The sequence below is a fragment of the Miscanthus floridulus genome, chromosome 1, assembly GCF_019320115.1.
Source record: "Miscanthus floridulus cultivar M001 chromosome 1, ASM1932011v1, whole genome shotgun sequence".
Lineage (NCBI taxonomy): Eukaryota > Viridiplantae > Streptophyta > Magnoliopsida > Poales > Poaceae > Miscanthus > Miscanthus floridulus.
In genome coordinates this window covers 176,637,570-176,660,658 of record NC_089580.1, presented here as the reverse complement: position 1 = coordinate 176,660,658, position 23,089 = coordinate 176,637,570, and the positions used below count along the sequence as shown (strand labels likewise).

The 23,089-nt window shown below is 45.4% G+C and overlaps 2 protein-coding genes across 2 annotated transcripts; both read right to left on the bottom strand.

Annotated features, from left to right (window-relative positions):
* Positions 1-1,962: 1,962 nt before the first annotated feature.
* Positions 1,963-7,001, bottom strand: LOC136549349 (metal tolerance protein 4-like). The gene is made up of 7 exons (XM_066540599.1): positions 6,570-7,001; positions 4,845-5,017; positions 4,572-4,770; positions 4,226-4,404; positions 3,978-4,128; positions 3,238-3,371; positions 1,963-2,560 (listed from the first exon to the last, which is right to left on the bottom strand). Exons 1-7 carry the CDS (start codon positions 6,784-6,786, stop codon positions 2,381-2,383), a joined length of 1,233 nt encoding a protein of 410 aa, XP_066396696.1. The 5' UTR covers positions 6,787-7,001; the 3' UTR covers positions 1,963-2,380.
* Positions 7,002-11,436: 4,435 nt separating this feature from the next.
* Positions 11,437-21,617, bottom strand: LOC136549320 (probable protein kinase At2g41970). Its single transcript, XM_066540560.1, has 7 exons — positions 21,524-21,617; positions 21,195-21,445; positions 20,960-21,086; positions 12,222-12,495; positions 11,997-12,129; positions 11,795-11,881; positions 11,437-11,696 (listed from the first exon to the last, which is right to left on the bottom strand). Exons 1-7 carry the CDS (start codon positions 21,615-21,617, stop codon positions 11,574-11,576), a joined length of 1,089 nt encoding a protein of 362 aa, XP_066396657.1. The 3' UTR covers positions 11,437-11,573.
* Positions 21,618-23,089: the final 1,472 nt, after the last annotated feature.

The following is a 23,089-nucleotide window of genomic DNA, read 5'->3' as shown; positions in this document are numbered from 1 at the left end:
TTGGACAAATTTGAACTCTTAAATTGCAAAATTTACTGGACGGGGGGAGTATTTTTTAACGTTTGAAGCACCGGTGAACGAACATGCATCGGTGGCCACTTTTTTTTATCTCAGCACCGGCTACAACATGGGCATCGGTGCTCCAAATAGGAGAGAGAGTGTTTGGGCACCGGTAAAAAGCAACGCTGTGGCTAGTGTTAGATGAAGAAATGGTATGGCATTGGCATGGCACGTGAGCTATAGAAATATAGCATAATGACGATTTTTCCTGAAAATTTTACAGTATGATTTTGAAAATTCTCGTCACTATTATCACAGTACGTTGGCCTTCCAAATGAGCTTTTTTTTTCTGGGGGTGTGGGGGGCGATTTGAAGCGATATTATGAATAAGAAAGGCGATGATTTATGCTTTAGCCTTGAGACACTTGTTTTGCGTTAAAAGAGGAAGGAAAGGCTAGCTCGACTGATGAGCAAAAATATCTTAAGGAATAAAATCTCCACCCGGAATACATGTGAAAATGATGTACATTGGCATAATACGGTGGCAAGCTTCACAGCATTAATAGTGGAGGACCAATAAAAAGGATTTAGATGCAAAGTTGTGATGGCGCCTCTAGAGCAACTTGTGCGGCACACACACTTAACAGCACGGGGCCAATCTTGTCAAATATGAACCGATCACATCTCCGGGAAGTTGCAGTTTATTTAGTACTCCTATTTGCTTTTAATAAAATTTGGTGAGCTCTAAGCAATTTACATTAATAACAACCAGGTGGGTCTTATAATCATAGAAGCAATAAAAGTGCTGACCTAGCACAATCTCTAGGGACGGCGTCATCTTCAATGTTTGCAACATATACATGTGTCGAATTTAATTAATGGTACCACGAGTTTTGTTGCCTGATTATTTGAGTTTAGGATAAATGCGCAAATACACGCTTCTCGTTTCATTAGCTGCGAGATTTGCTTTTCGCACCAGAAGACCGCTTTTTCCTGTTTTGGAGGCACTTCTGGAAAAGAAAAGAAAGAAAAAGTTTTTTCCTGTTCGATCAGGAAGCTTCACGAACGAGCTTCTTGGCTTACCGTCCGCGCACGTCATCGTTCTCTCGCTCTGCTCAGTCAGTTCGAAACCAGGGGTGAATCGCGTGATTTGCTGCGGGTGAGCCACCTGACGGCGAAAACCGCTGGACGGCTGGAGTATGGAAACTCTACGGATTGGAGGGAGAGCCATCGTGTCATCATCGTGTCGGCAGGCGGATACCGGGTGCTGTCTGCTGTCGGCCAGGAACAGCCAAAAAAGACCAGGACCAGGATCCAGGGGGCGGTGCCGTGGTGACGACATGGTTTCATTAGCGGCACGGCCCGCCGGACAAGGCGCTAGATGCAGATCTTCTTGATGATCGACCTCGATGGCAGGGCTCAAACGCTCCCACCAAACGTATGACGATTGTCAGCATCCGGCGTGTTGAGTACTACCAGCAGTCTAGTGGTACCCAAATCTGGACGCCGCGTGTGGACTATTACTACTGGCTGGTTTGGTGTGAGAGAAAAATACTATTCTAACTTAAAATCCACGATCGTTTACGACCAAGCGAACAGGCTGTAGTACGACGCAACACATGTCTACCGCAATTGTAACACAAAGTTTGAAGCACATGACAGAGTTGTTTAGTTACGGACTACGCAGTGTTTCATTCTTTCAGAAGAGGATGCTTGTTGCACGTTTTCTTTGATCCTTTGCCTGTTTCTTAATTTCATATAAGAGGACCGTTTCGATTTACTAGGCCTGACGGTTTTCCGCAAAGAAAGTAGCAGGCTTGATTCTTGGCACAAAAGAGCAAACCACTAAGTACTGGGCCGGATGGTGGTCTTGCAAAGAACAAATGTTGAGAAACGTTAAGCAAACTCGAGCTTAGGTTTTGGGCCACTATAACACGTATAGATTCAGTATCATCCCCTAAAAAACGAAGCTTCAGCTTTCCCTCATCAGAAAGCAAAAATGAAGGTTCAGTAGGATCCTGAGTTTCAGACAAAGAGAAAAAGGAAATGGAATTTGCTTAAAGCAATCCAGGATCTACTCTCTTTCTCCCAACCGTTGGTCTAAACATCACCATAGTCCATAGCACACAGCCATGATGCCAACAGCAAAATGCCTAATTTCGCTCAAAACGACGACCAGACCAACAGAACCACAAGGGGTTCCATACTCATTGCAATCTCTGCCTTCGGCACCTGCATCTCTCGTAGTCTTAGACGCGCCTGATCTAAAACTCACGACGACAGAACTAATTGAACTCTTAGTTTTTGTCACACAGCACAAGACACCAAGCACTTTGCAGCAGATTCTGCACGACAATCTACCACGCAGGATCCGTTCAGATCAAGGCTGGCTGCTGGGTAGCTTGCTGAGAATTGAATGCTCTGGCTTGTGGTCACACTCGAAATCGAGGTGAACGAATGCTCGCTCCACTTCAGGGAGCTCCTCAATCTTGATTTGGAGAGATTCTCCGATGGCGTGCGCCTCCTTAAGTGGCAAGTCCTCTGGGAGCTCGATGTCAACCTGTGAGAGTCCATAGATCATATGAGATGAGCATGTTACAATCTAACAGTCGGCAGGTATGATTCTTGCCCAACTGCTAGATTCTACACTACAACTACCACTTGCTATATATATTAAGTGAGATCATAAGAGAACCATGGCATCTTACTCCTATTTTACCATTCTATATTAAGCACTACAGTATCACTGCAGGAACAGAAAAGTTAAGATACTTTAGAAAAAAATAATGGTTTTGTTTCCAGTAGTGCCAGAAGGAGACAACTGAAACCTGCTAGTTTCCAACAATGACATTAACCTTTCGAAACGACAAATTGAGTTGTTGAGACAACAACATTATCCAGTTCTAGCATCTAGGGATTTGAACAGATTAAGATAACACTATCACTTGGTTAGCCCCCAGCAAAGGACAAATGAAGGAATATAAGATATTACTCCCGTCCCAAATTGCAGGTCGTTTTAGTTTGGTCCCAAGTCAAACTTTCTAACTTTGATCAAGTTTGTATAGAAATATATTAACACCTAATATTTATGTGGATTTAATGAAATCAATTTGATCTGGTAGACGTTGCTGCATTTTATTATAAGCTTGGACAAAGTAACAAACTCTTTTTCACTTAGAACAAAACTAAAATGACATATAATTTTGGACAGAGTGAGTAAAATAAAGAAACACTAACCTCAACAAAGTAAAGCACCCCAAAGGTGTATGCCCGAACTGTATCAACGCGCTTAATTTGAGGATGGTGTCTGATAGCCAGATATGTCAACTTCTGAAGCATCTCCGGAGGAGCTGATTCACCTACCAGTGATACTGCATGGAGGATAACAATAGATAACAATAATAAGACTCTGTCAGTCCTAGCCAACCTACCAGTGATACTGCATGGAGGATAACAATAATAAGACTGTCTGTCAGTCCTAGCCAATTTGTAACGTGCAAGTAACCTTGGTGCTACATGTGGCAACTACTCTGGTTGATAGTGCAAAGTGATTCCAGAGCAAGCATTTAACTCAAGTAATTTCTATTTGTAATGGTAACACCACTTCAAGGTTAAATATCATCCATTTCTAGTAGGCTAGTATAAATAATAAGTCCATCCAACCTAGGAGGATGTAGGCATTTTTTTCATTAAGAAGAGAAGTCCAGTCCATCCATCCAACCTAGGAGGAATTAGGTGTTTTTTCATTAAAAAGGGAAAATAGGCACCCAAATTCAAGGCGAGGACTTATACCTAGGTGGTTGGGTGCACAACCACACCTCTCACCTAACCACTTGAGCTAGGCTCACTTCCTTATCATGAGTACGATTGGACGGATGTAAATGAGTGCAGGTAATTCTCTTTCATTAAAAAAAAAATGAGTGCAGGTACTGTTGCGTAAGCAAATGTTCAAACTGAACAAGTAACACAACACAAACCTGCATTTTCCCACACCGTTCCGGACCAGTTTGAAATTGTGTACACTGCAAGGGCAATTGCACCAATTGGGTCAATCCACCAGTAGAATCTATCACCAAGGACAGCAGCAGCCAAGCCCACGACATTTGTGACAACATCAAAATAGTGATCCTGTGGAAACCAATCCACCACAGATATTTGATAAACTATGTTCAATTTTAAGTAAAAAATATTCATGCCAAGTTGAGAAATGGAACAAGATATTAACCTTAGCATAAGCACGGACAATCTTGTTACCAGACGTTCGGCAGTAGAGCCACAGAGCTAATTTCACTACTGTTGCAAAGATCATGATTGAATATAGCCACAGTAATTGCACTTGGTTCAGTTTGTCTGGAGCCTCATTCACTATCAGCTTTTCAACAGCTTGAATAAATACTTGGAAGCCTGCAGACGTGACACCAAATTAATGTAGATGACTTTGGCAGGAAGATCGCACTCAGTTGAGTATAGTTCTAACATGGCAGTACACATGTCGCAAACAAGTAAGTAATCAAGAAAAGACGTGACTAGATTGCTTAACCATTTCCCGTTGGGAGAAAAAGCAAGCATACCTAAAGTGGCCATGACAGCAGCGAAGATGATAATGCCTACAGGCTGTACCCTCAGTTTGCCAATGGGGTACTTGTAGACATTGGTGCTCTTCATTGACAGATGTGTGAACCAAAGGATACCACCAGCCATGAGATCAAGCAGTGAATCCAGTGTTGAGGCAGCTATAGCAATTGATCCACTTTTGATTGTAGTGTATACCTGAGGGGAAAAATAGTCTAATCATCCTAGACGAGTTCATGAATAGGAATTGAAAAGTGGGGGGAGGAACCAACCTTCAACGCTAAGAGAATAATGTTTGCATAATTTGATATCTTCATGGCAAATTCACTCTGGATTTGCTCCGCAAGCTCCTCATCCTCGTTGATTCCATTGGATTCTTCTAGTGAGTCAACTTCCTCAAAGGACCTCAATGTGGCAAATTGTTTCTCATAGTACTCTCTCTCCCCTAAATAATAGACCCAAAACACACCACTTTGTTAGGTTGTCGATAATAGAGAATTAAACTAAAGATATATAAGGAGCTTTTAAATTTAAAAGAAAAGGCAGAAACTCTACTGTTAATACATATGAAATAGTCTATCTCAGTCTCAAAAAATAACAGGACATGAAAGAGCAATGTTAATAATATGAGGCTAGAAAATTATGATGGAAATACAGCATAGAGGCTAGAAAATTATGATGGAAATACAGCATACACCAAAGACTATTCCCACTGTCCCAAAATAGTTAACATTGTCCAGATTCATAGCTAAAGTGTCAACTATTTTGGGACGGATGGATTAAATAACAAGAACAGTATTCAGACAATTAAGTTGGCATATACCAGAAAGGCTAGGATAAAAAAAATCTCGGTTTTATTAAAGAAACATCGAGTGAGGAAAACCTGAGGATCAAAATGTAGAACCAACAAAATTGCAAAATCAAATTTAGCCTTGTGTATCATTGCAACCTGCCTTTTTCTGAGCACAGAATGCAATATTTCAATCAGGAGAAGAAAAAAATCTGCTATCCTGGGATATTCAGGAAAAGGGGGCGCATAGGCACTAGGCCACACTACGCAGATCCAAAACGTGGTAAATAGAAACTGCAATTAGAAACAAACACCGGCTGGTACTGTACTATATCGATGTTCCCACCCTACATAGTCTTTTGTCTTGATGAATCTTAGTGTTCCAACTACAATCAAAGATTCAAAAGATAATACAGAGATCAAAGCTGCGGAGTGAACCATATGCAGGCACAGACGCACAGTTCAAAAATCACTTAGTTTGCTACGTGGTATCTGTAAAACTCATTTGCATGCCTGCTGCAGAACATAAGAAAGGAACAGCGTTATCTTCAGGGATTTTGACAAAAACAAACACCATAGTCCATAGTTTCACAGTTGTCTGTGGCAGCCTGTTCGTTTCGGCTGAATTGGCTTATAAGTCGTGGCTGAAAGTACCGCTGGCTGGTTTGGTGTGAGAGAAAAATACTGTTCGTTGGCTGATAAGCCAAGGCTTATAGGCTGCTAGAAGGCCAGGGCCATGATAAGAGAACAAACACGTCAAAAAGGTATTTCCTCAACCAAATATGTAAAAGGAACAGGGACAAGAAGCACCAAGTGATAGTAAAGTCACGAGCTGTTCAATCATAAAAGTAAGAAGGGAAATCCTAGGAACCCAGAAAAGTCTGCGGCAAGGATAAGTGTCTGGGTCATCCACAAAAGCATCGGATTATCTACTACAACTCCAGAATCTAGGATCAAAAGCGCATCAATCATATCACCGAGATACTCTGTAGATAAAGGAGCCCGATAGTAACGCCAGCTTTCTAGCACAATATTTCAGACCAGCCGGCTGCTCCCCCTCACAAAACACGGTTCTTCAACCAGCCGCTACAGCATTCCTCCCTAACGAAACCAGCACCAGCGATCGGGTCGGGGACAGATCGAACCAACCAACGACAAAGAAAAACAACCCGAGAATGCGGCGGGTAGTTGGGATTCCGGGATGAACCTTCGAGGAGGCCCTTGGAGCGGGAGAAGTCGACGTGCGACGGGCGCTCGGGGTCGACGGCGTCGAGCACCTTCTTGGGCAGCCGCGAGACGAACTCCCCGCGCATGGACGCGACCGAGTTGCGCCGCCGCCCGGGCCCGGCCAGGAGCGGCGCCCGCGCGTCGTCATTCCCCCCTGCGCCCGTTGGCGTCCATCCCTCGCGCCCGTTGGCGTCCATCCCTCCGCTCTGCTCCTCCCTCGGCCGCCCCCCTCCGATCGCCTCTCGTCTGGCCTAGATTACCGCTCGCGATTCGGTCGCGGTCAAGGTCGCGGTCGCGTCGTCTCCTCCCCCGTCTGCGGCGCCTTGCGCATGGAGGGTGGGAAATGGCAAAGGCCGCCGTACCCGCGCGTTCTGCGCCGTGCGGTCGCGCCTACCTATGCCGATAAACGTGGGCCGCCGGCCGCGGTCGATACTGGGAGGCGCAACGCAAACGGGCACGGGCGAGGTCGGCGCACGGCTCCTACTGTCCTGCACCGCGGGATCGCGCGGTCGACGGCTCAGATCGTACCTATCAGAACCGTTGGCGCAAACTGCATTATTATTATTATTATTATTATTATTATTATTATTATTAGGGACAAATCGCAAATTCAGTGATGCAAGTCTATCTCTTTTATTTACTCTAAATGGAGTGAGTTTTAAGTTCTGTGCGTTTCATTGTTGGAGACAATAATAGATTTAAACCTTTCGTTTCTTCATAAAAAGGGGTTTAAATCTTTCACGAGACATGATACTTTTGTATGCGTACTAGAGTATACTCAGATGATGATGTACCGCAAATCCGCAACGAGTCTGCGTTTCAAAAGAAGTTGTCAAGATATGGGTAAGCTCCGGGGTGGCCAAGGCCAAGGTACACCCGTACATGTAGATCTATAATTCTATATGGTTCTTTTGGTAAGAATTAAAACAGATGGAGATGGCCCATCGCTATATTCTGAATAAGCACAAACAGTATCAATATGGTAGGCAGACTGGTCCACTAGTTTCTTTTCCTGTTTCTCGTCAAGAGGGCAAGGAAACGTGTAGGGAGCATTCAGGCTAAGAAGCCTCAGCTGCCAGCCCTACAGACAGCAAACATGTGCCACCGGACATGTGCAGTGTTCTCGCCTATGATTTTCAAGATGCGCACACTCTCCATGATCAGAGAGCCACACCCAAGAATCCGTTAAGATATCATGTTCAGGACCGTTTCTTCTACGATGCAAAAACTCCTTGATGTGTATATATATTTCTCTGAAAAAACACAAACTATGCATTCAAGATCAGTATATTTATTTCTAGGGCGCTTGATGGTTTCTTTAGCCGAGTCCATTCTAAATCTAAGCAGGCAGTCCACATATGAATTTTCAGCCTATGACGAAACGGTGTCACCTAGGGGAGGAAGATCCCGACAACTGCAAGTCTGCAATGCACGTCCTTGCCGTCTGCTAGACGCCTTGTCCGGTACCCGGACCGAGAGTTTCCTGGACATTTCCACTGTCCTTGTCTGAAATTTGTCGAAATTGTTCAGCGCAGTTAAGTTGAAAATGTCTGAAATTTGACGATATTGTTCAGCACAATTATGTTGAAAATGTCTGAAATTTGACGATATTGTTCAGCACAGTTTATTTCATTTACTTCTCTGAACCAGTTTATATAGAAGATCATTAATATTTATGACATCGATAGTTACACCATGAAACTATTTCGTGATGAATTCAACAACGCTGGTTTAGTAATATAACTATTGGTGTACAAACTTGGTCAAATCTAAGATGACTTTGACTTAGTATAAAACTGGAATGCCATTCTTTTTGTGTGTGTGTGTGGGGGGGGTGGGTGGGGGTGGGGGGGGGGGGGGGTATGGAGGGAGTAGTATTTGACTATTTGCGTCTCGTTCATCAGAAGATCCGTGCGTCTAGTTTTGTTGTTTCCTTTTTATTTATAATGCATTGGTTGTAAGGTCAATTTACGCAAGGTTTCAACGTTGAGCAGCATTACCAAATGGCATCATCTGGACTAGCAGGTGGCCATCATTTCCCTGACGAGAGTATTGTCAACCAACTCGCTCCAGATCGGAGTACTAAACCGGCCATGCATTTGATATTATGTAAAGAAACAATTCAGTAGGTTTCGCATCAGTCTTTTGAGGCTTTGATTGCTGTAATCCCGGTTATTACAGTTGGCTTCTGTAATCCCTGTTATTGCAGTTGACCTAATACGTTCAAAAAACATTTGTAGTTGACCTAATTCGGGAAACCCTGAGTCATCTAATGACCAGATGCTGTTGTCAGAAACCTACTCTCGGACTGGCATTTACTAGACCGGAGAGTCATCAGTGGAAAAAAAACTTAAAAAATTAAGCAGATATTGTTTGTAGGTCGGTAGATCATTTAGCCTAAACTAGCAAAGATCATTTGTGATTTTTGCTAGTTATGTGGCATCAAAGAAAAGCTCAGGTATACTGAGATAATTTATTCAGGACCTACCCAATTGGTCAATTATTCTTCTTAACTAAGGCATTATGGCCATTTGGTCACCATTTGAGGTTCAAAGTACTCAGCACACCACATATCAATCCGTGAGGAGATTAATAACTGGGTACAATTGGCAAGAGTCAGACGACCATGTTTGCAACCATTCACATAGTCCAAATCAGAAAAGGCCATTTAGGTTTTTGCTAGTACCAATATATAATAAATGCAGCTTCAAAGAGAAGTTGAGGTATCTTACTACAGAGAATAAATATTCAGGACTTGGCCAGCCACTGACCTGGGCATTTTTCTTGAGATTCAATGTAACCCATGTATGGACTTTTGCCTACGTAATCTCTTGCCTTGTTTCTACTGAACCGAAGTTGAGGTTACTGAGCAGAGGACTTGTAAGTACTGGACGGCTCGATCGGCGGTGGGTAACCTACTATTCTACTAACCTCACATGCCTCCAATCAGGAATATATATGGTGCAAATGACTTGACATTCACATGATGCATCACGACAAGGAGAAGGAGAAATAAAAGAATAAATTTCACAACACCCACCAATGGGCAATGGTTAATGGTCATAAACTTATAAACATTTTATGTAGTAGATTTGAGAAACCTACCACTATTTTAGGCTGGTTTCTCACAAACTTGAACTTTGTTGCTTTTTCCTCATTCATGTCCATCCAGGCCCTATCAGCATGTCACTGATGGTTCCATCAGACTTGTAGTTTTGTGACAAGCCAATCCAAAGTAAATGGTGCGTTTGTAAAATGAGCACGCACATTGTATGAAACTCGAGAGAAAAATATCTGGACGTAGATGGGCCAGCAACCCTGCCCCAGTAAACTATGGATGATGTGATTTTGTCACCCTCAAGCTGCCAAGGTAAGGTTGCATGGATTCATTTTGTTTTGGAAATAAGCCAACAGCCGCTGATTGCTTGCAAGAAAGCTCTCACGCTACTGAGTGAAAAAAAGGCCAGGTAGTGGACTCCGGAACCGCAAGAATCGAATGGAGCATTGGAGTTACCAACCCCGACCGCGGCAATGCCAGCATCCTCTCGTCGGGGCGCTCTCGTGTCCTCTTCCACGCAGCTCGCTTGCTCGGGCAACTAGGGCTGCTGCAGATTCCCTTCGTCCTTCGAGGTCGCCGAGAAGAGGACAACCCAAACCGATGAGCGATGAGAGCCGATGATGCATCGCGCAGTGGACGGGCCCCCTTCGGTCATCAGATCTCGCCGCGATCCCCACGCGATGTGCGTCAGTCACAAGCGTACGCGGCCCTGTCGCTAGCTTCACTGGCCGGCCGGCGATTACGGCAACAGAAATGGACGCTGGCCTGACCTCGCTCTCCGTGTTTTGTTCGGATGCTAAAAGTAAATCCTGAAAGCGCCGCGTGACGCTGACCCACGTGACACGTCGATGCCCGGGACCTGACTCGGCCTTAGCGCGAGGCGTTTTCAGCTCGGCGGCGTGCTCTCGCCTCGCCTGCCTTGGATTCTGCTGAAACCAGAGCAGCAGTAGAGCTAGAGTAGCAGCAGTACACGCAACGGGGGAAAAAAGAGTTCACTTTCAGGAGCGTTGTGTTTTTTGAGGTAAGCTTCGGGGAGGATCAAAACGATCCCCACCTGATTCATTTCCACAGATCCAGGAGCGTTGTGTTTTCACGTGCTCAGCGGTTTTTCCACCTTTCTCTTTTACAACTGCATGAAATTGTCGCTGTGCACGTCGAGTCGTCGATCAACTCAAGTTTGGAGTGAAGTATTCCTGTGGAGTGTGGACAGGAGGGTGTGGAGCTAATCCATGCGATTGCGATGCGAGAGATAATTGAATAATATCAGTACCCGGAAGTACTGATTCTGCACTGAATGTAACGTGCCTACATCCTCCATCCGTGCTGCAGGTTAGAGATTCGTTTTGATCGAGTAGACAGGCTCATGCCATCATGTCCAGGATGGTCCCACCAAGGTATACGGTTAAAGAGAACACCGATGATTACGGATTGCAACTGCACAAGGTCCATCGTCTCCTCTCGCTTAGCATGTTCTGATTCCGTGGAATCTTTGATCAGTAGTCAGGAACAGGATAAGAACAAAGCAGTGCGGCAGGTCTCTCTGCCTGTAATAACTAGTCCTGTGGGGCAAGCAAGTTCCTTTCCTACCAGCTACCAACGGAAGGGGACAAGGAAGACTCTGGTGATGTGGAGTCTTAACTACATTGAAGAGTCCCCAAAAAGGTGATGAACACTTGAATCCTTTGCAGATTGATCAGTCAGTACATGCATGTTGCGTTACAACCACTGAAGATGAGATGTACACACAAGCGCCCTGTTCGGCAGACTAAAAAAACGGCTGATGCTGATGTTGATTTGTTGTGAGAAAAAAACACTGTTATTTCGCTAAAACGGAACAGGGCCATATAACCGAGAACAGATCTTTGGAGGACATGTGCTGGAGATATGAATGCTTGTGTATCATTATCATCTATCATGAACTGCATGCTAGGCCCCCCCAGCTGTGGCTGCGGCGGCCTTCACAAGAGGCTGCAGCGCCTTCACCACGATGGTCATGTTCGGCCGGAAATCGGACTCGTATTGCACACACAACGCCGCCACGGCCGCCATCTGATGAAACACAGAAATTCTCTCAAGTTTAGTTTTTGACTGACAGGATGTGAAGATCTCAAGGAGGATCGGTTAACAGCAGAGCGTGATCTTGTTACCTTTGCTACGGCTTTTGGAGGATAGTCGTCCCCTAGCTTCGGGTCCACGCATTGGCTGACCTTGTCCTCGCTCAACCTCGGCGTGGCCTTGGTTTTGTCAGGGAAATTCAGATATCAGTAAGCTCTGCTTATGGATTTTTACTGGGGCAGGAGTAGATAATAACAAAACTGCAGCAGGAACATTGAGCATTGCATGGCTCACCCAAGTCACCAGACTCTGCTGTCCCTTGGGCATGGTGTGGTCCACGGGCTTCCTGCCGGTTAGCAGCTCCAGCAGTATCACTCCAAAGCTATACACATCGCTCTTGTGCGTCAACACTCCAGTCATCGCGTACCTTTGGAAAAGGATACCACATGTCAACAACAGCATTGTTAAATCCGTTTTGCTCTTGCTCTAGCAATCTGTTTCAAAACTTGGATAGCTTACTCGGGAGCATGGTAGTCGAAGGTGCCAAGGACGCGCGTGGAGTGCAGGCGCGCGGCGCCGTCGGGCGGCTGGCTGGTGAGGTTGAAGTCGGCGAGCTTGGAGTCGTGGCCGTCGAAGAGGAGGACGTTGCTTGAGCGCACGTCCCGGTGCACGATGGACGGCTGCACCTTCTCGTGCAGGTACTCCAGGCCCCTCGCCGCACCGTAGGCGATCTTCACCCGCTGCGCCCAGCTCAGCGCCGGGCCCGGCGCCGCGTCCTTCACGCCCTTCTTGCCTGCATGCGCGCGCGCGGTTCAGCAATCCTCACATTTCCCTCACGTCAGGGTTTTCAGCGTGCCAGACTGACTGACAGATCACTGTTAGAATCGTGGTGTACCTTTATGTGTAACTGTAGATCCGGGTAAGGCTCCTCGCCTTAGCGTAGTTGGGCCGTAGCAACGTAGACGCCAAGTTCGCCCTGGATGCCGCCTCGCGGACGCCGGTGCTTGGCACGGTGGTGAGGAGGCGAGGTGGCGATCCAGTGAACCGGTGGAGACCCTGCAGAGGCGACAGCGGTGTGGTGGGGCATTCCGTCGCTGGCAGCACACTGTAGATCGGATTAGGGTTTCTATCGGTGGGATCATGGCGGCTCAAACCAACCTCGTGACTCGAGTCGTGATCCCCACCTATCTTTATATGTGCTGTGCGACAGGAGTCCGCCAACTTATTAGGGTTGGACGTCCCCGATTAGGACGCAGAGGCAAGGGCCCATTAGGGCGTTGGACCTATTGGTGGAGATCAACTAACATTCTTCCCCTTGATCTCATTACATCTTTCAATTTCATATCATTTACTTTTATTCATTACATTACAGATTAGCGTATAGAGCATGTCCCATCGTCACGGTCCATTACCGATAGATTTAACAGCTACAACGAACTACTCTGTTCTGAAATAGATACTTATCTTTGGGCCTTCTTTTGTCCAGGAATTTTAGGCTTTCCCTTAAACCCATGCTAGCTACATGTTCTCTGAACACGTTGGGTGGTAAGCCTTTTATAAGCGGATCCGAGAGCATCTTTTCTGTACTTATATGCTCAAGACTTATGACTTGATCCCGGACTTTATCTATCACAACATAATACTCTATGTCAATGTGTTTGGCAGCACCACTTGACTTATGTTGTGAGTATACTGTACTGCCAGATTATAATCGCAGTATAATTTAAGTGGTCTATAGATGTCGTCAACCACCTTCAAACCGGGTATGAACTTCTTTAGTCAGTTCACCTGCCCCATTGCCTCATATCATGCTACAAACTGTCATATATTGTGGGCAATGTAGTGACGGTTTGCATTTGAGCTTTTCCATGAAATAGCTTTCCTTTTCGACAGTGAATACTATCTCATCGTGGATTTTTTATCATCTCTCACATAATCAGAATCTGAATTTTCCACTATGTGTAGTGAATCAGATCTTCTATACGTCATCATGAGGCCTTTCGTTCCCTGCAAATAATGCAAGACTTTATTTACTAATTTCATTGTTCTGTTCCAGAATTGTTCTGAAATCTGCCAAGTAACCCGGTAACAAATACCAAGTCAGGGCGCGTACATACTTGAGCATATTGTAAGCTTCTGACAGCTGAAGCATATGGAACCACTTTCATTTGATTGAGCTCATATTGGTTCCTGGGGCATTGAAAATCTCTATATCTGTCGCCCTTGACTATAGGAGCAGATGAGGGACTACATTTGTGCATACTGAATTTCTTTAAGATTCTTTCTATGTATGCCTTTTGTGACAGTCCTAATATCCCTTTTCTTCTATCTCGGTGAATCTCGATCCCTAGAACGAACGAGACTTTACCAAGATCTTTCATATCAAGTTTTGAGGATAAAACTTCTTTGTCTCCTGTAGTAGACTGACATCACTACTAGCAAGTAAGATATCATCCACATACAGGACAAGGAAGATAAACTTCTCATTCTTAAACTTTGCATAGATACAATTATCCTCTACATTCTCTTTAAAACCCAAAATCCTTTATTGTCTGATCAAACTTTAAGTACCACTGTCTTAAAGCTTGTTTAAATCCATAAATGAATTTCTTTAGGCGGCATCACATTCGTTCTTTTCCTTCCATGACAAAACCTTTCGGTTGTGCCACGTAAACATTTTCCTCCAAGTTTCCGTTGAGAAATACCGTCTTTACATTCATCTGATGTAATTCTAAATTGTAATGTGTCATTAATGCCATTATGATTCTGAAGGAAACTTTATATAAGACTAGGAAAAAGGTCTCATTGTAATCAATTCCTTCTCTTTGCATAAAGCCTTTTGCCATAAGTCGCGCTTTATATCTCTCTATATTCTTTTGAGAGTCAAGTTTTATTTTGTAGACCCATTTACAGTCTACTATTTTAGCTTCTTTAGGAATTATATCCAAATCCTAAACTTTATTGACATTCATTGATTTCATTTCATCTTCCATGGCCTCAAGCCACTTTAATGAATGATCACTACTCATGGCTTCTTCAAACGAGGTGGGATCATCCTCCATTTGAAATTTTTTAGTGTTGTGCACTTCATAATCAGCAGGAATAACTTATTTTCTAATTCTTTGAGACCTTCTAGAGGTCTTCACATTTGGCACATCTTCTGTTTGAGGCTGTTATTGCTCCCCCTCATGTGTGGCAATAGGTTCTATAGGATCCTGAAGAATAGGTTCCTCATTGTCATTTATTATTGCCACAGGTGGGATAACAATAGATGCTGACACCACAGTATCTAGCACTGTCACCATAGTATCTAGCACTGTCAGTGCAGCGACAGCAGGTAGTGAGAAAAATGGCTCATGAATCATTGGAGTGGGCGCATACACCAGCTTCACTTTAAGATCAATTTCTCGAGCTACTATGCTCTCCCCCATCAATTCATTCTCTAGGAAGACATCGTGTCTCGTTTCCACAAACTTTGTATGTCTCTCTAGACAGTAGAAAACGAAAAACTTTTGACTTTTCTGGGTAGCCAAATAAATGGCAACTTACTATTTTGGGATCTAACTTCCCAATGTTTGGCTTAAATACTTTAGCCTCAGCAGGGCTCCCTCACACACACGCAAGTGGTTTAGTGAGGGTACTCTTTCTGTCCACAACTCATACGGTGTTTTTGACACCGACTTTCTTGATACTCTATTGAGAATATGAATGACGGTTTTTAACGTCTCCATCCACAGACTCAACTATAAGGTGGAGTAACTTATCATACTACCCACCATATCCATCAGGGTATGATTGATTCTTTTAGCTACTCTATTATGTTGAGGTTCACCTGGTGTAGAATAGTGGGCTATTATGCCATTCTTTTAGGGTATATCGACCGTAGTACTCCCCCATGGTCAGACATGAGTATCTTAATCTTTAATATCTTAAATTTATCTAATGCTTCTGTTCTTTCTTTGATTAGATAAATGTAGCCATAATGGGAGTAATTATTTGTGAATGTTATGAACAAATTATAATCATTCACACTCTTTACAGAAAAATGATCACAGATGTTTGTGTGAATAATCTATAAAATTCATGTGCTTCGTTTGTCATCTTTCTTTACATACTTTCTTTTTATGCATTTTGAGGGCTCTAATGGATGAAGAATATTATTCTTAACTAGTCTTTCTATTTTCTCTCTCGAAATATGGCATAAACAACAGTGCCATAATTTTGACGACGCATCGTGAGCACTCTTATGCCATCATTATCAGAGTAACACTCTGTCACCAGCTGCTTTATCAGCTGGGTAGCATATGTCTTTGAAGAGCCAGTGAACTGACTATTTATTCTATCGAGGTACTCGATGACCGTGTCACACTCTAGGATTGAGCCCACAATTGTAGGCTCAATCATGTTCTTTATCATAGCCAAATATTTTTTGTTGGTAGTGACACACTTCCTATGCTCAAGGGCATATAACATCTTTTGGGATTCAAAATCCCTCTCTTTAGTTGCCCAAACGGCATCAGCCTCGTTTGTCTCCCTCACCGGTGCCACAGACTCAGTGAAACACGGTGAGATGACTACCCAGTTCACCTTAGACAAGATAAAAACCAGGACAAACATTTTCATAACATAAAAATAACACCATTTGCACGCCTTTATTCCAACGTTGGTCAAAATCAAAACATACAACTGTTCGTATACACTAATTCTACATCATCGTTGGGCAGAAATAGAATTAATGCATAAATCATTAACTTTTACAACTGTTCTCATACACTAATTCTACATCATCGTTGGGCAGAAGTAAAATTAATGCATAAATCATTAAAATTATGATATTATTATTAACAACGTTGATCAGAAAATAACAACATCGTAAGCATGTCAAATCTCTTTTTCTCCAATTAAATAGCACATTGGTTCAAAATAACTGGAGAATAAATAATTTCTTTAGCAGCGGACAAACTTTCTTTTTCTCTAATTAAATATCACGTTGGTACAAATTAATTAGAGAATAAATTATTTCTTTAGCAGTGGAAAACGTATACTCAATTTCTTCAATTTTACCCATAGAGAAAATTTACTTTTTCTATTTTATTTAAGCCATTAATCAATTTCTAGGAAATAAAACCTTTACTGGAAAATGAAAAATGAAAAATGACTCAAATGCTCACTATTCTTTCGGCCCCGCCGTCAAAACAGCCCGGCCCATCTACCTTGCGCGACGCCCGGCCACAACCTAGGCCTGGGCCGGCAAGGCCGCTCGACCGTGCGCGCCCGCCTAGGCCGCATCGCTGGCCCGTTCAATCTCGGCCGTCCGATGGAGATCGACGGCTGCGCGTCGATTTCGCGCGAACAAAACTACGGTCGCGGCCTCCGACCGGAAACCCTAGGCCATTCGCACTCTCTGCTTCTCTCTCTTCTTCGTCGCTCTCTCCTCTCTCTACCTCAGCGCAACCAACAATGACCGAGTGAGACGAGCGGCAAAACGGTGGACGCAGCGAGCGAGCGGCAGCCATGGCGTCGTCGAGTGGCCTTGGCCACGACGCCCCCTTGGCCGAGCCCGGCAGAAACATCTCCCCCCCGGCTCGACCCTCTTCTCCCACACCGGCGAAGGGTTCGCCCGGTGCACGGCGAGGTCTCTTTCCATTCTCTTCCTTTTCTTCTTCCCCTTCGGATTTGAGTTATTCTTCTCTTTTTCGAACTGGTGTGGGGAATTAGGGTTTGGGTCTTCTTTTGATCGGTTCTTTTCTATTTATACCGAATCTTGCTCTTCCCCTTCTTCTTGCGAGTTAGGGTTAGGATTCGGTTGAACCCTATTCGTGTTTTCTTTAGGTTTGATTCGAGGTCTCCGATTCAGGTTTTCTTTTGGTTTGATTCAAGATCTGTGAGATTATCTCCTTCCCCTCTTCCCCTTCTTTTCTTTTGAATCTGCTTCTTTCTACGGATTCAACCGATTGGGGTACTAGGGTTAGGGTTTCGGGATTTGCACTTTTCTTTTGATTTCTTTTCTTTTGATTTCTTTTCTTTTTAGAGTTCATCCGAATCGCTTCCCTTCTGAAAGGTCCTTGTTGGTTTTGGTAATTGAGTGACAACCTAAGTGGACTAATTGTGTTTATGTGAGATACACAGGTGATTAGTCCACAGGTACATGTGTGTGAGCAACATATGCCATGAAGGTGAAAATGGCTTGGAGATGTTGCAAAGCTCACACATGTGATGATGAAGGAGCTTATTGCACATGAGACATGACATTGAGTCATGTGATCAAGGTGGAGAAGATCAAGACATGACTTGGCTTGATGGACCGGTTGCAAGCGTGAAGGGCAAGTCGAAGGCTTTGGAGTGATGGACCGCGTGGCGGTGAAGCTTGAGCAAGACTTGGCGCCGATGGACGATGGCAACGGTGAAAAGCAAGTGGAGTCAAGATCGATGAACCAATATGATCATGTGATGATATGAAGTGGATCATATCATTGTTGATCGTGTTGGTGCATGTGTTGCATCGACATTGAAGGAGATGGAATAGAATGCGCAAGGCAAAGGTATAACCTAGGGCATTTCATTTCACCGGTCATATGTGTGTAGAGAAGTTTATGACCGGGTTTAGGATAGATGGCCGTACTATCAAGAGGGGCAAACTTGTTTGCATATCGGTCATCTAGTGCCACTCGAGTGATCTAACTTTGCATTGTCACTAGGATCGAGTGGCGTGGCAAGTTGAGTGGCTAACATCCTTTGGGAAATGATTGTGAAAATGCTAACACACATACACATGATGGTGTACACTTGGTGGTGTTGGCACATTTACAAAGGAGGTGGTGTTTGCAGGGGTGAGATGGGTTTTGGGTCCCTCTTTCGATTATGCCGGATGCAAACTCTTGGTGGTTAGCACATTGGACCAAGGGTGAAGAAGATAGAGAAGAAAGGAATTCGGTCTCACTGTTTAACAGTGACCGGACGCTGAGTCCGAAACGACCGGACGCTGAGGTGGTGCGTCCGGTTAGGCTGTCGGTCGGCACAGTGCTTAGGGTTAAGCACCGGACGCTGGGCTGTGTCCGGTCGAGTTGACCGGACGCGTCTGATCATGCTCGGGAGCTTACTGGAAACGACCGGACGCTGAGGGTCCAGCGTCCGGTCAGTTGAAGTGCTGCGTCCGGTCGGCAGATGACCGTTGGGATCGGAAGATGACCGTTGAACGCAGGGGACACGTGGCGAGTATCGCGTGACCGGACGCTGAGGTCCAGCGTCCGGTCGATCGGACCGGAGCGTCCGGTCGGCCCGAGTTTTGCCTAGTGAAGGGGTAACGGCTTTATTTGCCCATGGGGTTATAAATAGAGGCCATGGCCGGCCTTGGGCCGGCAGCTGAGCACACTAGAGCCTTGGTGGCTTGTGTAGTAGTGCTTGGGAGCCCTCCATCTCACACATACATGATAGTGTTTATCCGATAGTGTGAGAGAGCGATTCTAGTGCGATTGCATCGTGAGGTTGCATCGAGTGGCACTAGGTGATCGTGTTGCAAGCCGGTGGTGCTTGTTACTCTTGGAGGTTGCCACCTCCTAGACGGCTTGGTGGTGGTCTCCGTCGAAGCCCGCAAGAAGATTGTGCGGAGCTCCGGAGAAGAGCTTGTGAGGGGTACTTGTGCTCGCCCCGCGGGAGCCGCGAAGAGCAACTCTAGTAAAGCGTGTCATTGAGCTACCCTCACTCAAGGGGTAGGTTCTTGCGGCGCCCGACGTGCGGGCTTAGCGGGTGATGCTAATTAGCCGCCGAACCACCAAGTGAGCGGTCGACACAACGGGGACTAGCGTGTTGGCAAACACGTGAACCTCGGGAGAAAAATCATCGTGTCAACCTTATTCTTCCCGTTAGTTTGCATCCCCATTACACAAGCTTGCAATTACTTTTATACATATTAAGCTTGTGTAGTTGCTCTAGTAATTAGATAGCTTGTGTAGCTTGCTAATTACCTTCTTGCTTGTGTAGCATAGAAGTAGCTCCCTTGCGTGGCTAATTTGGTTTTAGTAACCTTGTTAGTCACATTGCTTAGTTTATGTAACTAAGTATTTGCGCTCTCTAATTAGGCATTGGTTGCCTTGTTATTGAGCATTGCTAGTGAGCTTAGTTAGCTTTGTGCTTTTGCTTACTAGCATATGTAGGAGCTCCCTTGTCGCTTAAAGTACTAGTGGCATAGGTTTGTGTAACCTTGCTCCTAGAATTGTTTAGGAGAGCTCTAGCTAGCCCGGCACCTTTGTTGCATAATTGTTAACTTTGCAAGGTGCTAGTGAACATATATAGTGGGGTATAGTCTTGGCTAGACCGATAGTTTTAATTCCGCATTTGTATCGGTTAGCCGACGCGATTAAGTTTTAGAAAAGACTATTCACCCCCCCTCTAGTCGCCATCTCGACCCTTCACCTTCTCCTTCTTCATGCGAGTCAGGGTTAGGGTTCGGTTGAACCTTTTCTTTTGATTTCTTTTCACGGTTTTGATTCCGATTGGGATTAGGATGGGTTAGTTCATCCGAATCGGGTTCACTATTGTTCTTCTCCTTCACCCAGTTAGGGTTAGGGTTGGGGAACCACTGTTCTTCTTTCCTTTTACTCCTTTCCTCAGACCCGAACTGGATCTGTTCTGTTCTTGCCGTGCGCCGGTAAGAACGAACGGCGGTGCGGCATCTTTTCCCCGCGCGGTGGTGGTGGTGACCGGGGTTCCAGTGACGTCCGCCACCCTCGGTCCCTTTTCTCTTTGCTTTTACCCGGTTAGGGTTAGGGTTACACTCTGGCAACCTTTCTCCGATACCATTGTTAGGATCGTGGTGTACCTTTCTGTGTAACCGTAGATCTGGGTAAGGCTCCTCGCTTTAGCGTAGTTGGGCCGTAGCAACGTAGACGCCAAGTTCGCCGTGGATGCCACCTCGCGGACGCCGGTGCTCGGCACGGTGGTGAGGAGGCGAGGTGGCGATCCAGTGGGCCGGTGGAGACCCTGCAGAGGCGACGGCGGTGTGGTGGGGCATCCCGTCGCTAGCAGCACATTGTAGATCGGATTTGGGTTTCTATCGGTGGGATCATGGTGGCTCAGACCAACCTCGTGACTCGAGCCGTGATCCCCACCTATCTTTATATATGCTGTGCGACAGGGGCCCACCAACCTATTAAGGTTGGGCGCCTCCGATCAGGACGCAGAGGCAAGGACCCAGAGCCTATTGGTGGAGATCAACTAACAATCGCATGTTGCGAATAACCCTGATAAAAGTGTACTACCGTGCAGCATGTCGTGCAGCGAGCCGTGTGAGGCGAACTGGTAGACGAGGAACCTGCGGCTGTCATCCAGGTAGTAGCCCATCAGCTGCAGGAAGTACTCGTTCTTCAGCCTCGAGACCATCGACAGCTGCATCAGAAAACCACACCGGATGGTTTACCATTCCCTTCTTTTCAGTAAAAGGTTTGATCTGTCTGATGATGCGCCATCTGTTGGATTCAGTTGCTGTAGTGTAACCTGAGCAGAGAAGTCTGCCAGAGAGTCGCTGGACACGCTGGGATCGAGCTTCTTGATGGCGACGGGCTCCGCGGAGGTCAGCACGGCGCGGTAGATTTTGCCGTAGGAGCCTTCGCCGGTCAGGGCATTCGGCCCGAAGTTCCCCGTGATGTTGTTCAGCTCGCCCATGGAAATGGACGGCACATCGACGGGGAGGACCTTCGGCGGCCCGCTGCACCTCGGCGCATTAGGCCCTCTTGGTTTGCCGCGGCCTGGCATTGTAGCAAACTGTGTTGTATCGCGTTGTATTGAGACCTGATGATGAGGAGATGTTGGAATTCAGATTTTACCTGCGTTGTATTGCGACGTACTCCTAGGTGCTGCTGGGTGACGGCTGGCAGGTGCGGCGTACGTATCCTCCTCGGTACCACCGCAGCAGATCATCTTGTTGGCCGGCTTGCACCACGTGGATATATGCAGTTTGGCGGCCGATCCGGTGGATGGGATCGGCCGGGGTGCCTTCTGATGAACAGTTGCTGTAAAATCGGAAGGTTACACGACCAATGCTTGCTTCCATTGATCATACACATACTACCAAAAGAAGAAGAAAAATCAATCTATTGACCTATCAGCCTGGTAGGAATCAGAATCGAAACTGCCCGAACATACATCAGAGCAAGGAGAAAAAGAAGCTGCAGTGCATATGCCAAAAAGAATTTGACGGGAGGCGATGAGAGAGCAAGGGGAGGAGGAGGAGCCAGACGAAGGCGAGGCGGCACACGTACGATTCAAGGCACAAGGCCAGAGGTGACGCCGCTGCTCCCCCTCGCAGACGAGGTGGAAGGCGTGTGGCGACCGGACGACCGAGGGTACGGCCGTCGCGTCGCTGGGAGGAGGGGGAGGCAGATGGCAGGAGACGGGGAGGCTTACCCCATATTCGGGCAGATTCGGGCAGCCGAAATAGTATTTTTCTCTCACAACAATTCAGTCAGTACAGTATTTTTCAGTCAATTTCAGTCAAAATTCTGCCAGCCCAACCGGACCCGTAAGAGCAAGCATGGAGCTACCAGCACCAGCCGACCGACGCGTTTCTCGGGAAAACAAAGGTGCGCCATGGCACCTGCCGCCTGTCCCAAATTCGGAAGCATGCAATGCATTGGGATCATTTGAGCTCCCGCAACGGCACACGGGGCAGTCATATAAGAAAGAAAACATAGAACAGAGATGCAGCGACAGACAGCAGTACAGCACCGAGGCGTGCTGCAGGGGGAGCTGGAGTCGTTCGCGCCTTCGTTTCCTGACAATACTCGACAAGCATAGCATGTCAACCTGCGAGCAAAGCATGTCAACCTGCGAGCACTGTACCGAGGCCACTGCTTGCCTTCACTTCGGCCTCCAATGTCTCAAAACAAATTAATTCCTAAAATCACCTTAGTTTGACCAACAAAAAAATAACATCCATCACATAAATAATTATAATATATAAAAAGCGAGTATTCTATAATGCATCTAGTGGTACTAGTTTAATGTCATAAATAGCGATACTTTCTTTTATAAAGTTAATCAAACTTAATTAGTTTAAAATACTTATGACAACTTTAGAAATTAATTTAGTTTAAGATGGAGATTACTAATTTGAGATGGAGAAAGTACTTATCTTCTGTTCTGGACAAGGAGACTATAGGAAGAGTGAGGCACCGAGGCACTTTAGTTGTCCTAAATTAAACTTCTCTAATCAAGGTTGAAAATTAGCATCTACAGTTTTAAATAAACACACTATCGAGACATTTTTATGGAGAACGTATTTAAAATATTTAATTCTGTACATGACGTGTTCTTTACTAAATTGATCAAAGTTAACAAAAATAGTACAACTTAGGACAAAGCCCAATTAAAGTTTACTAACTTGAAATGGA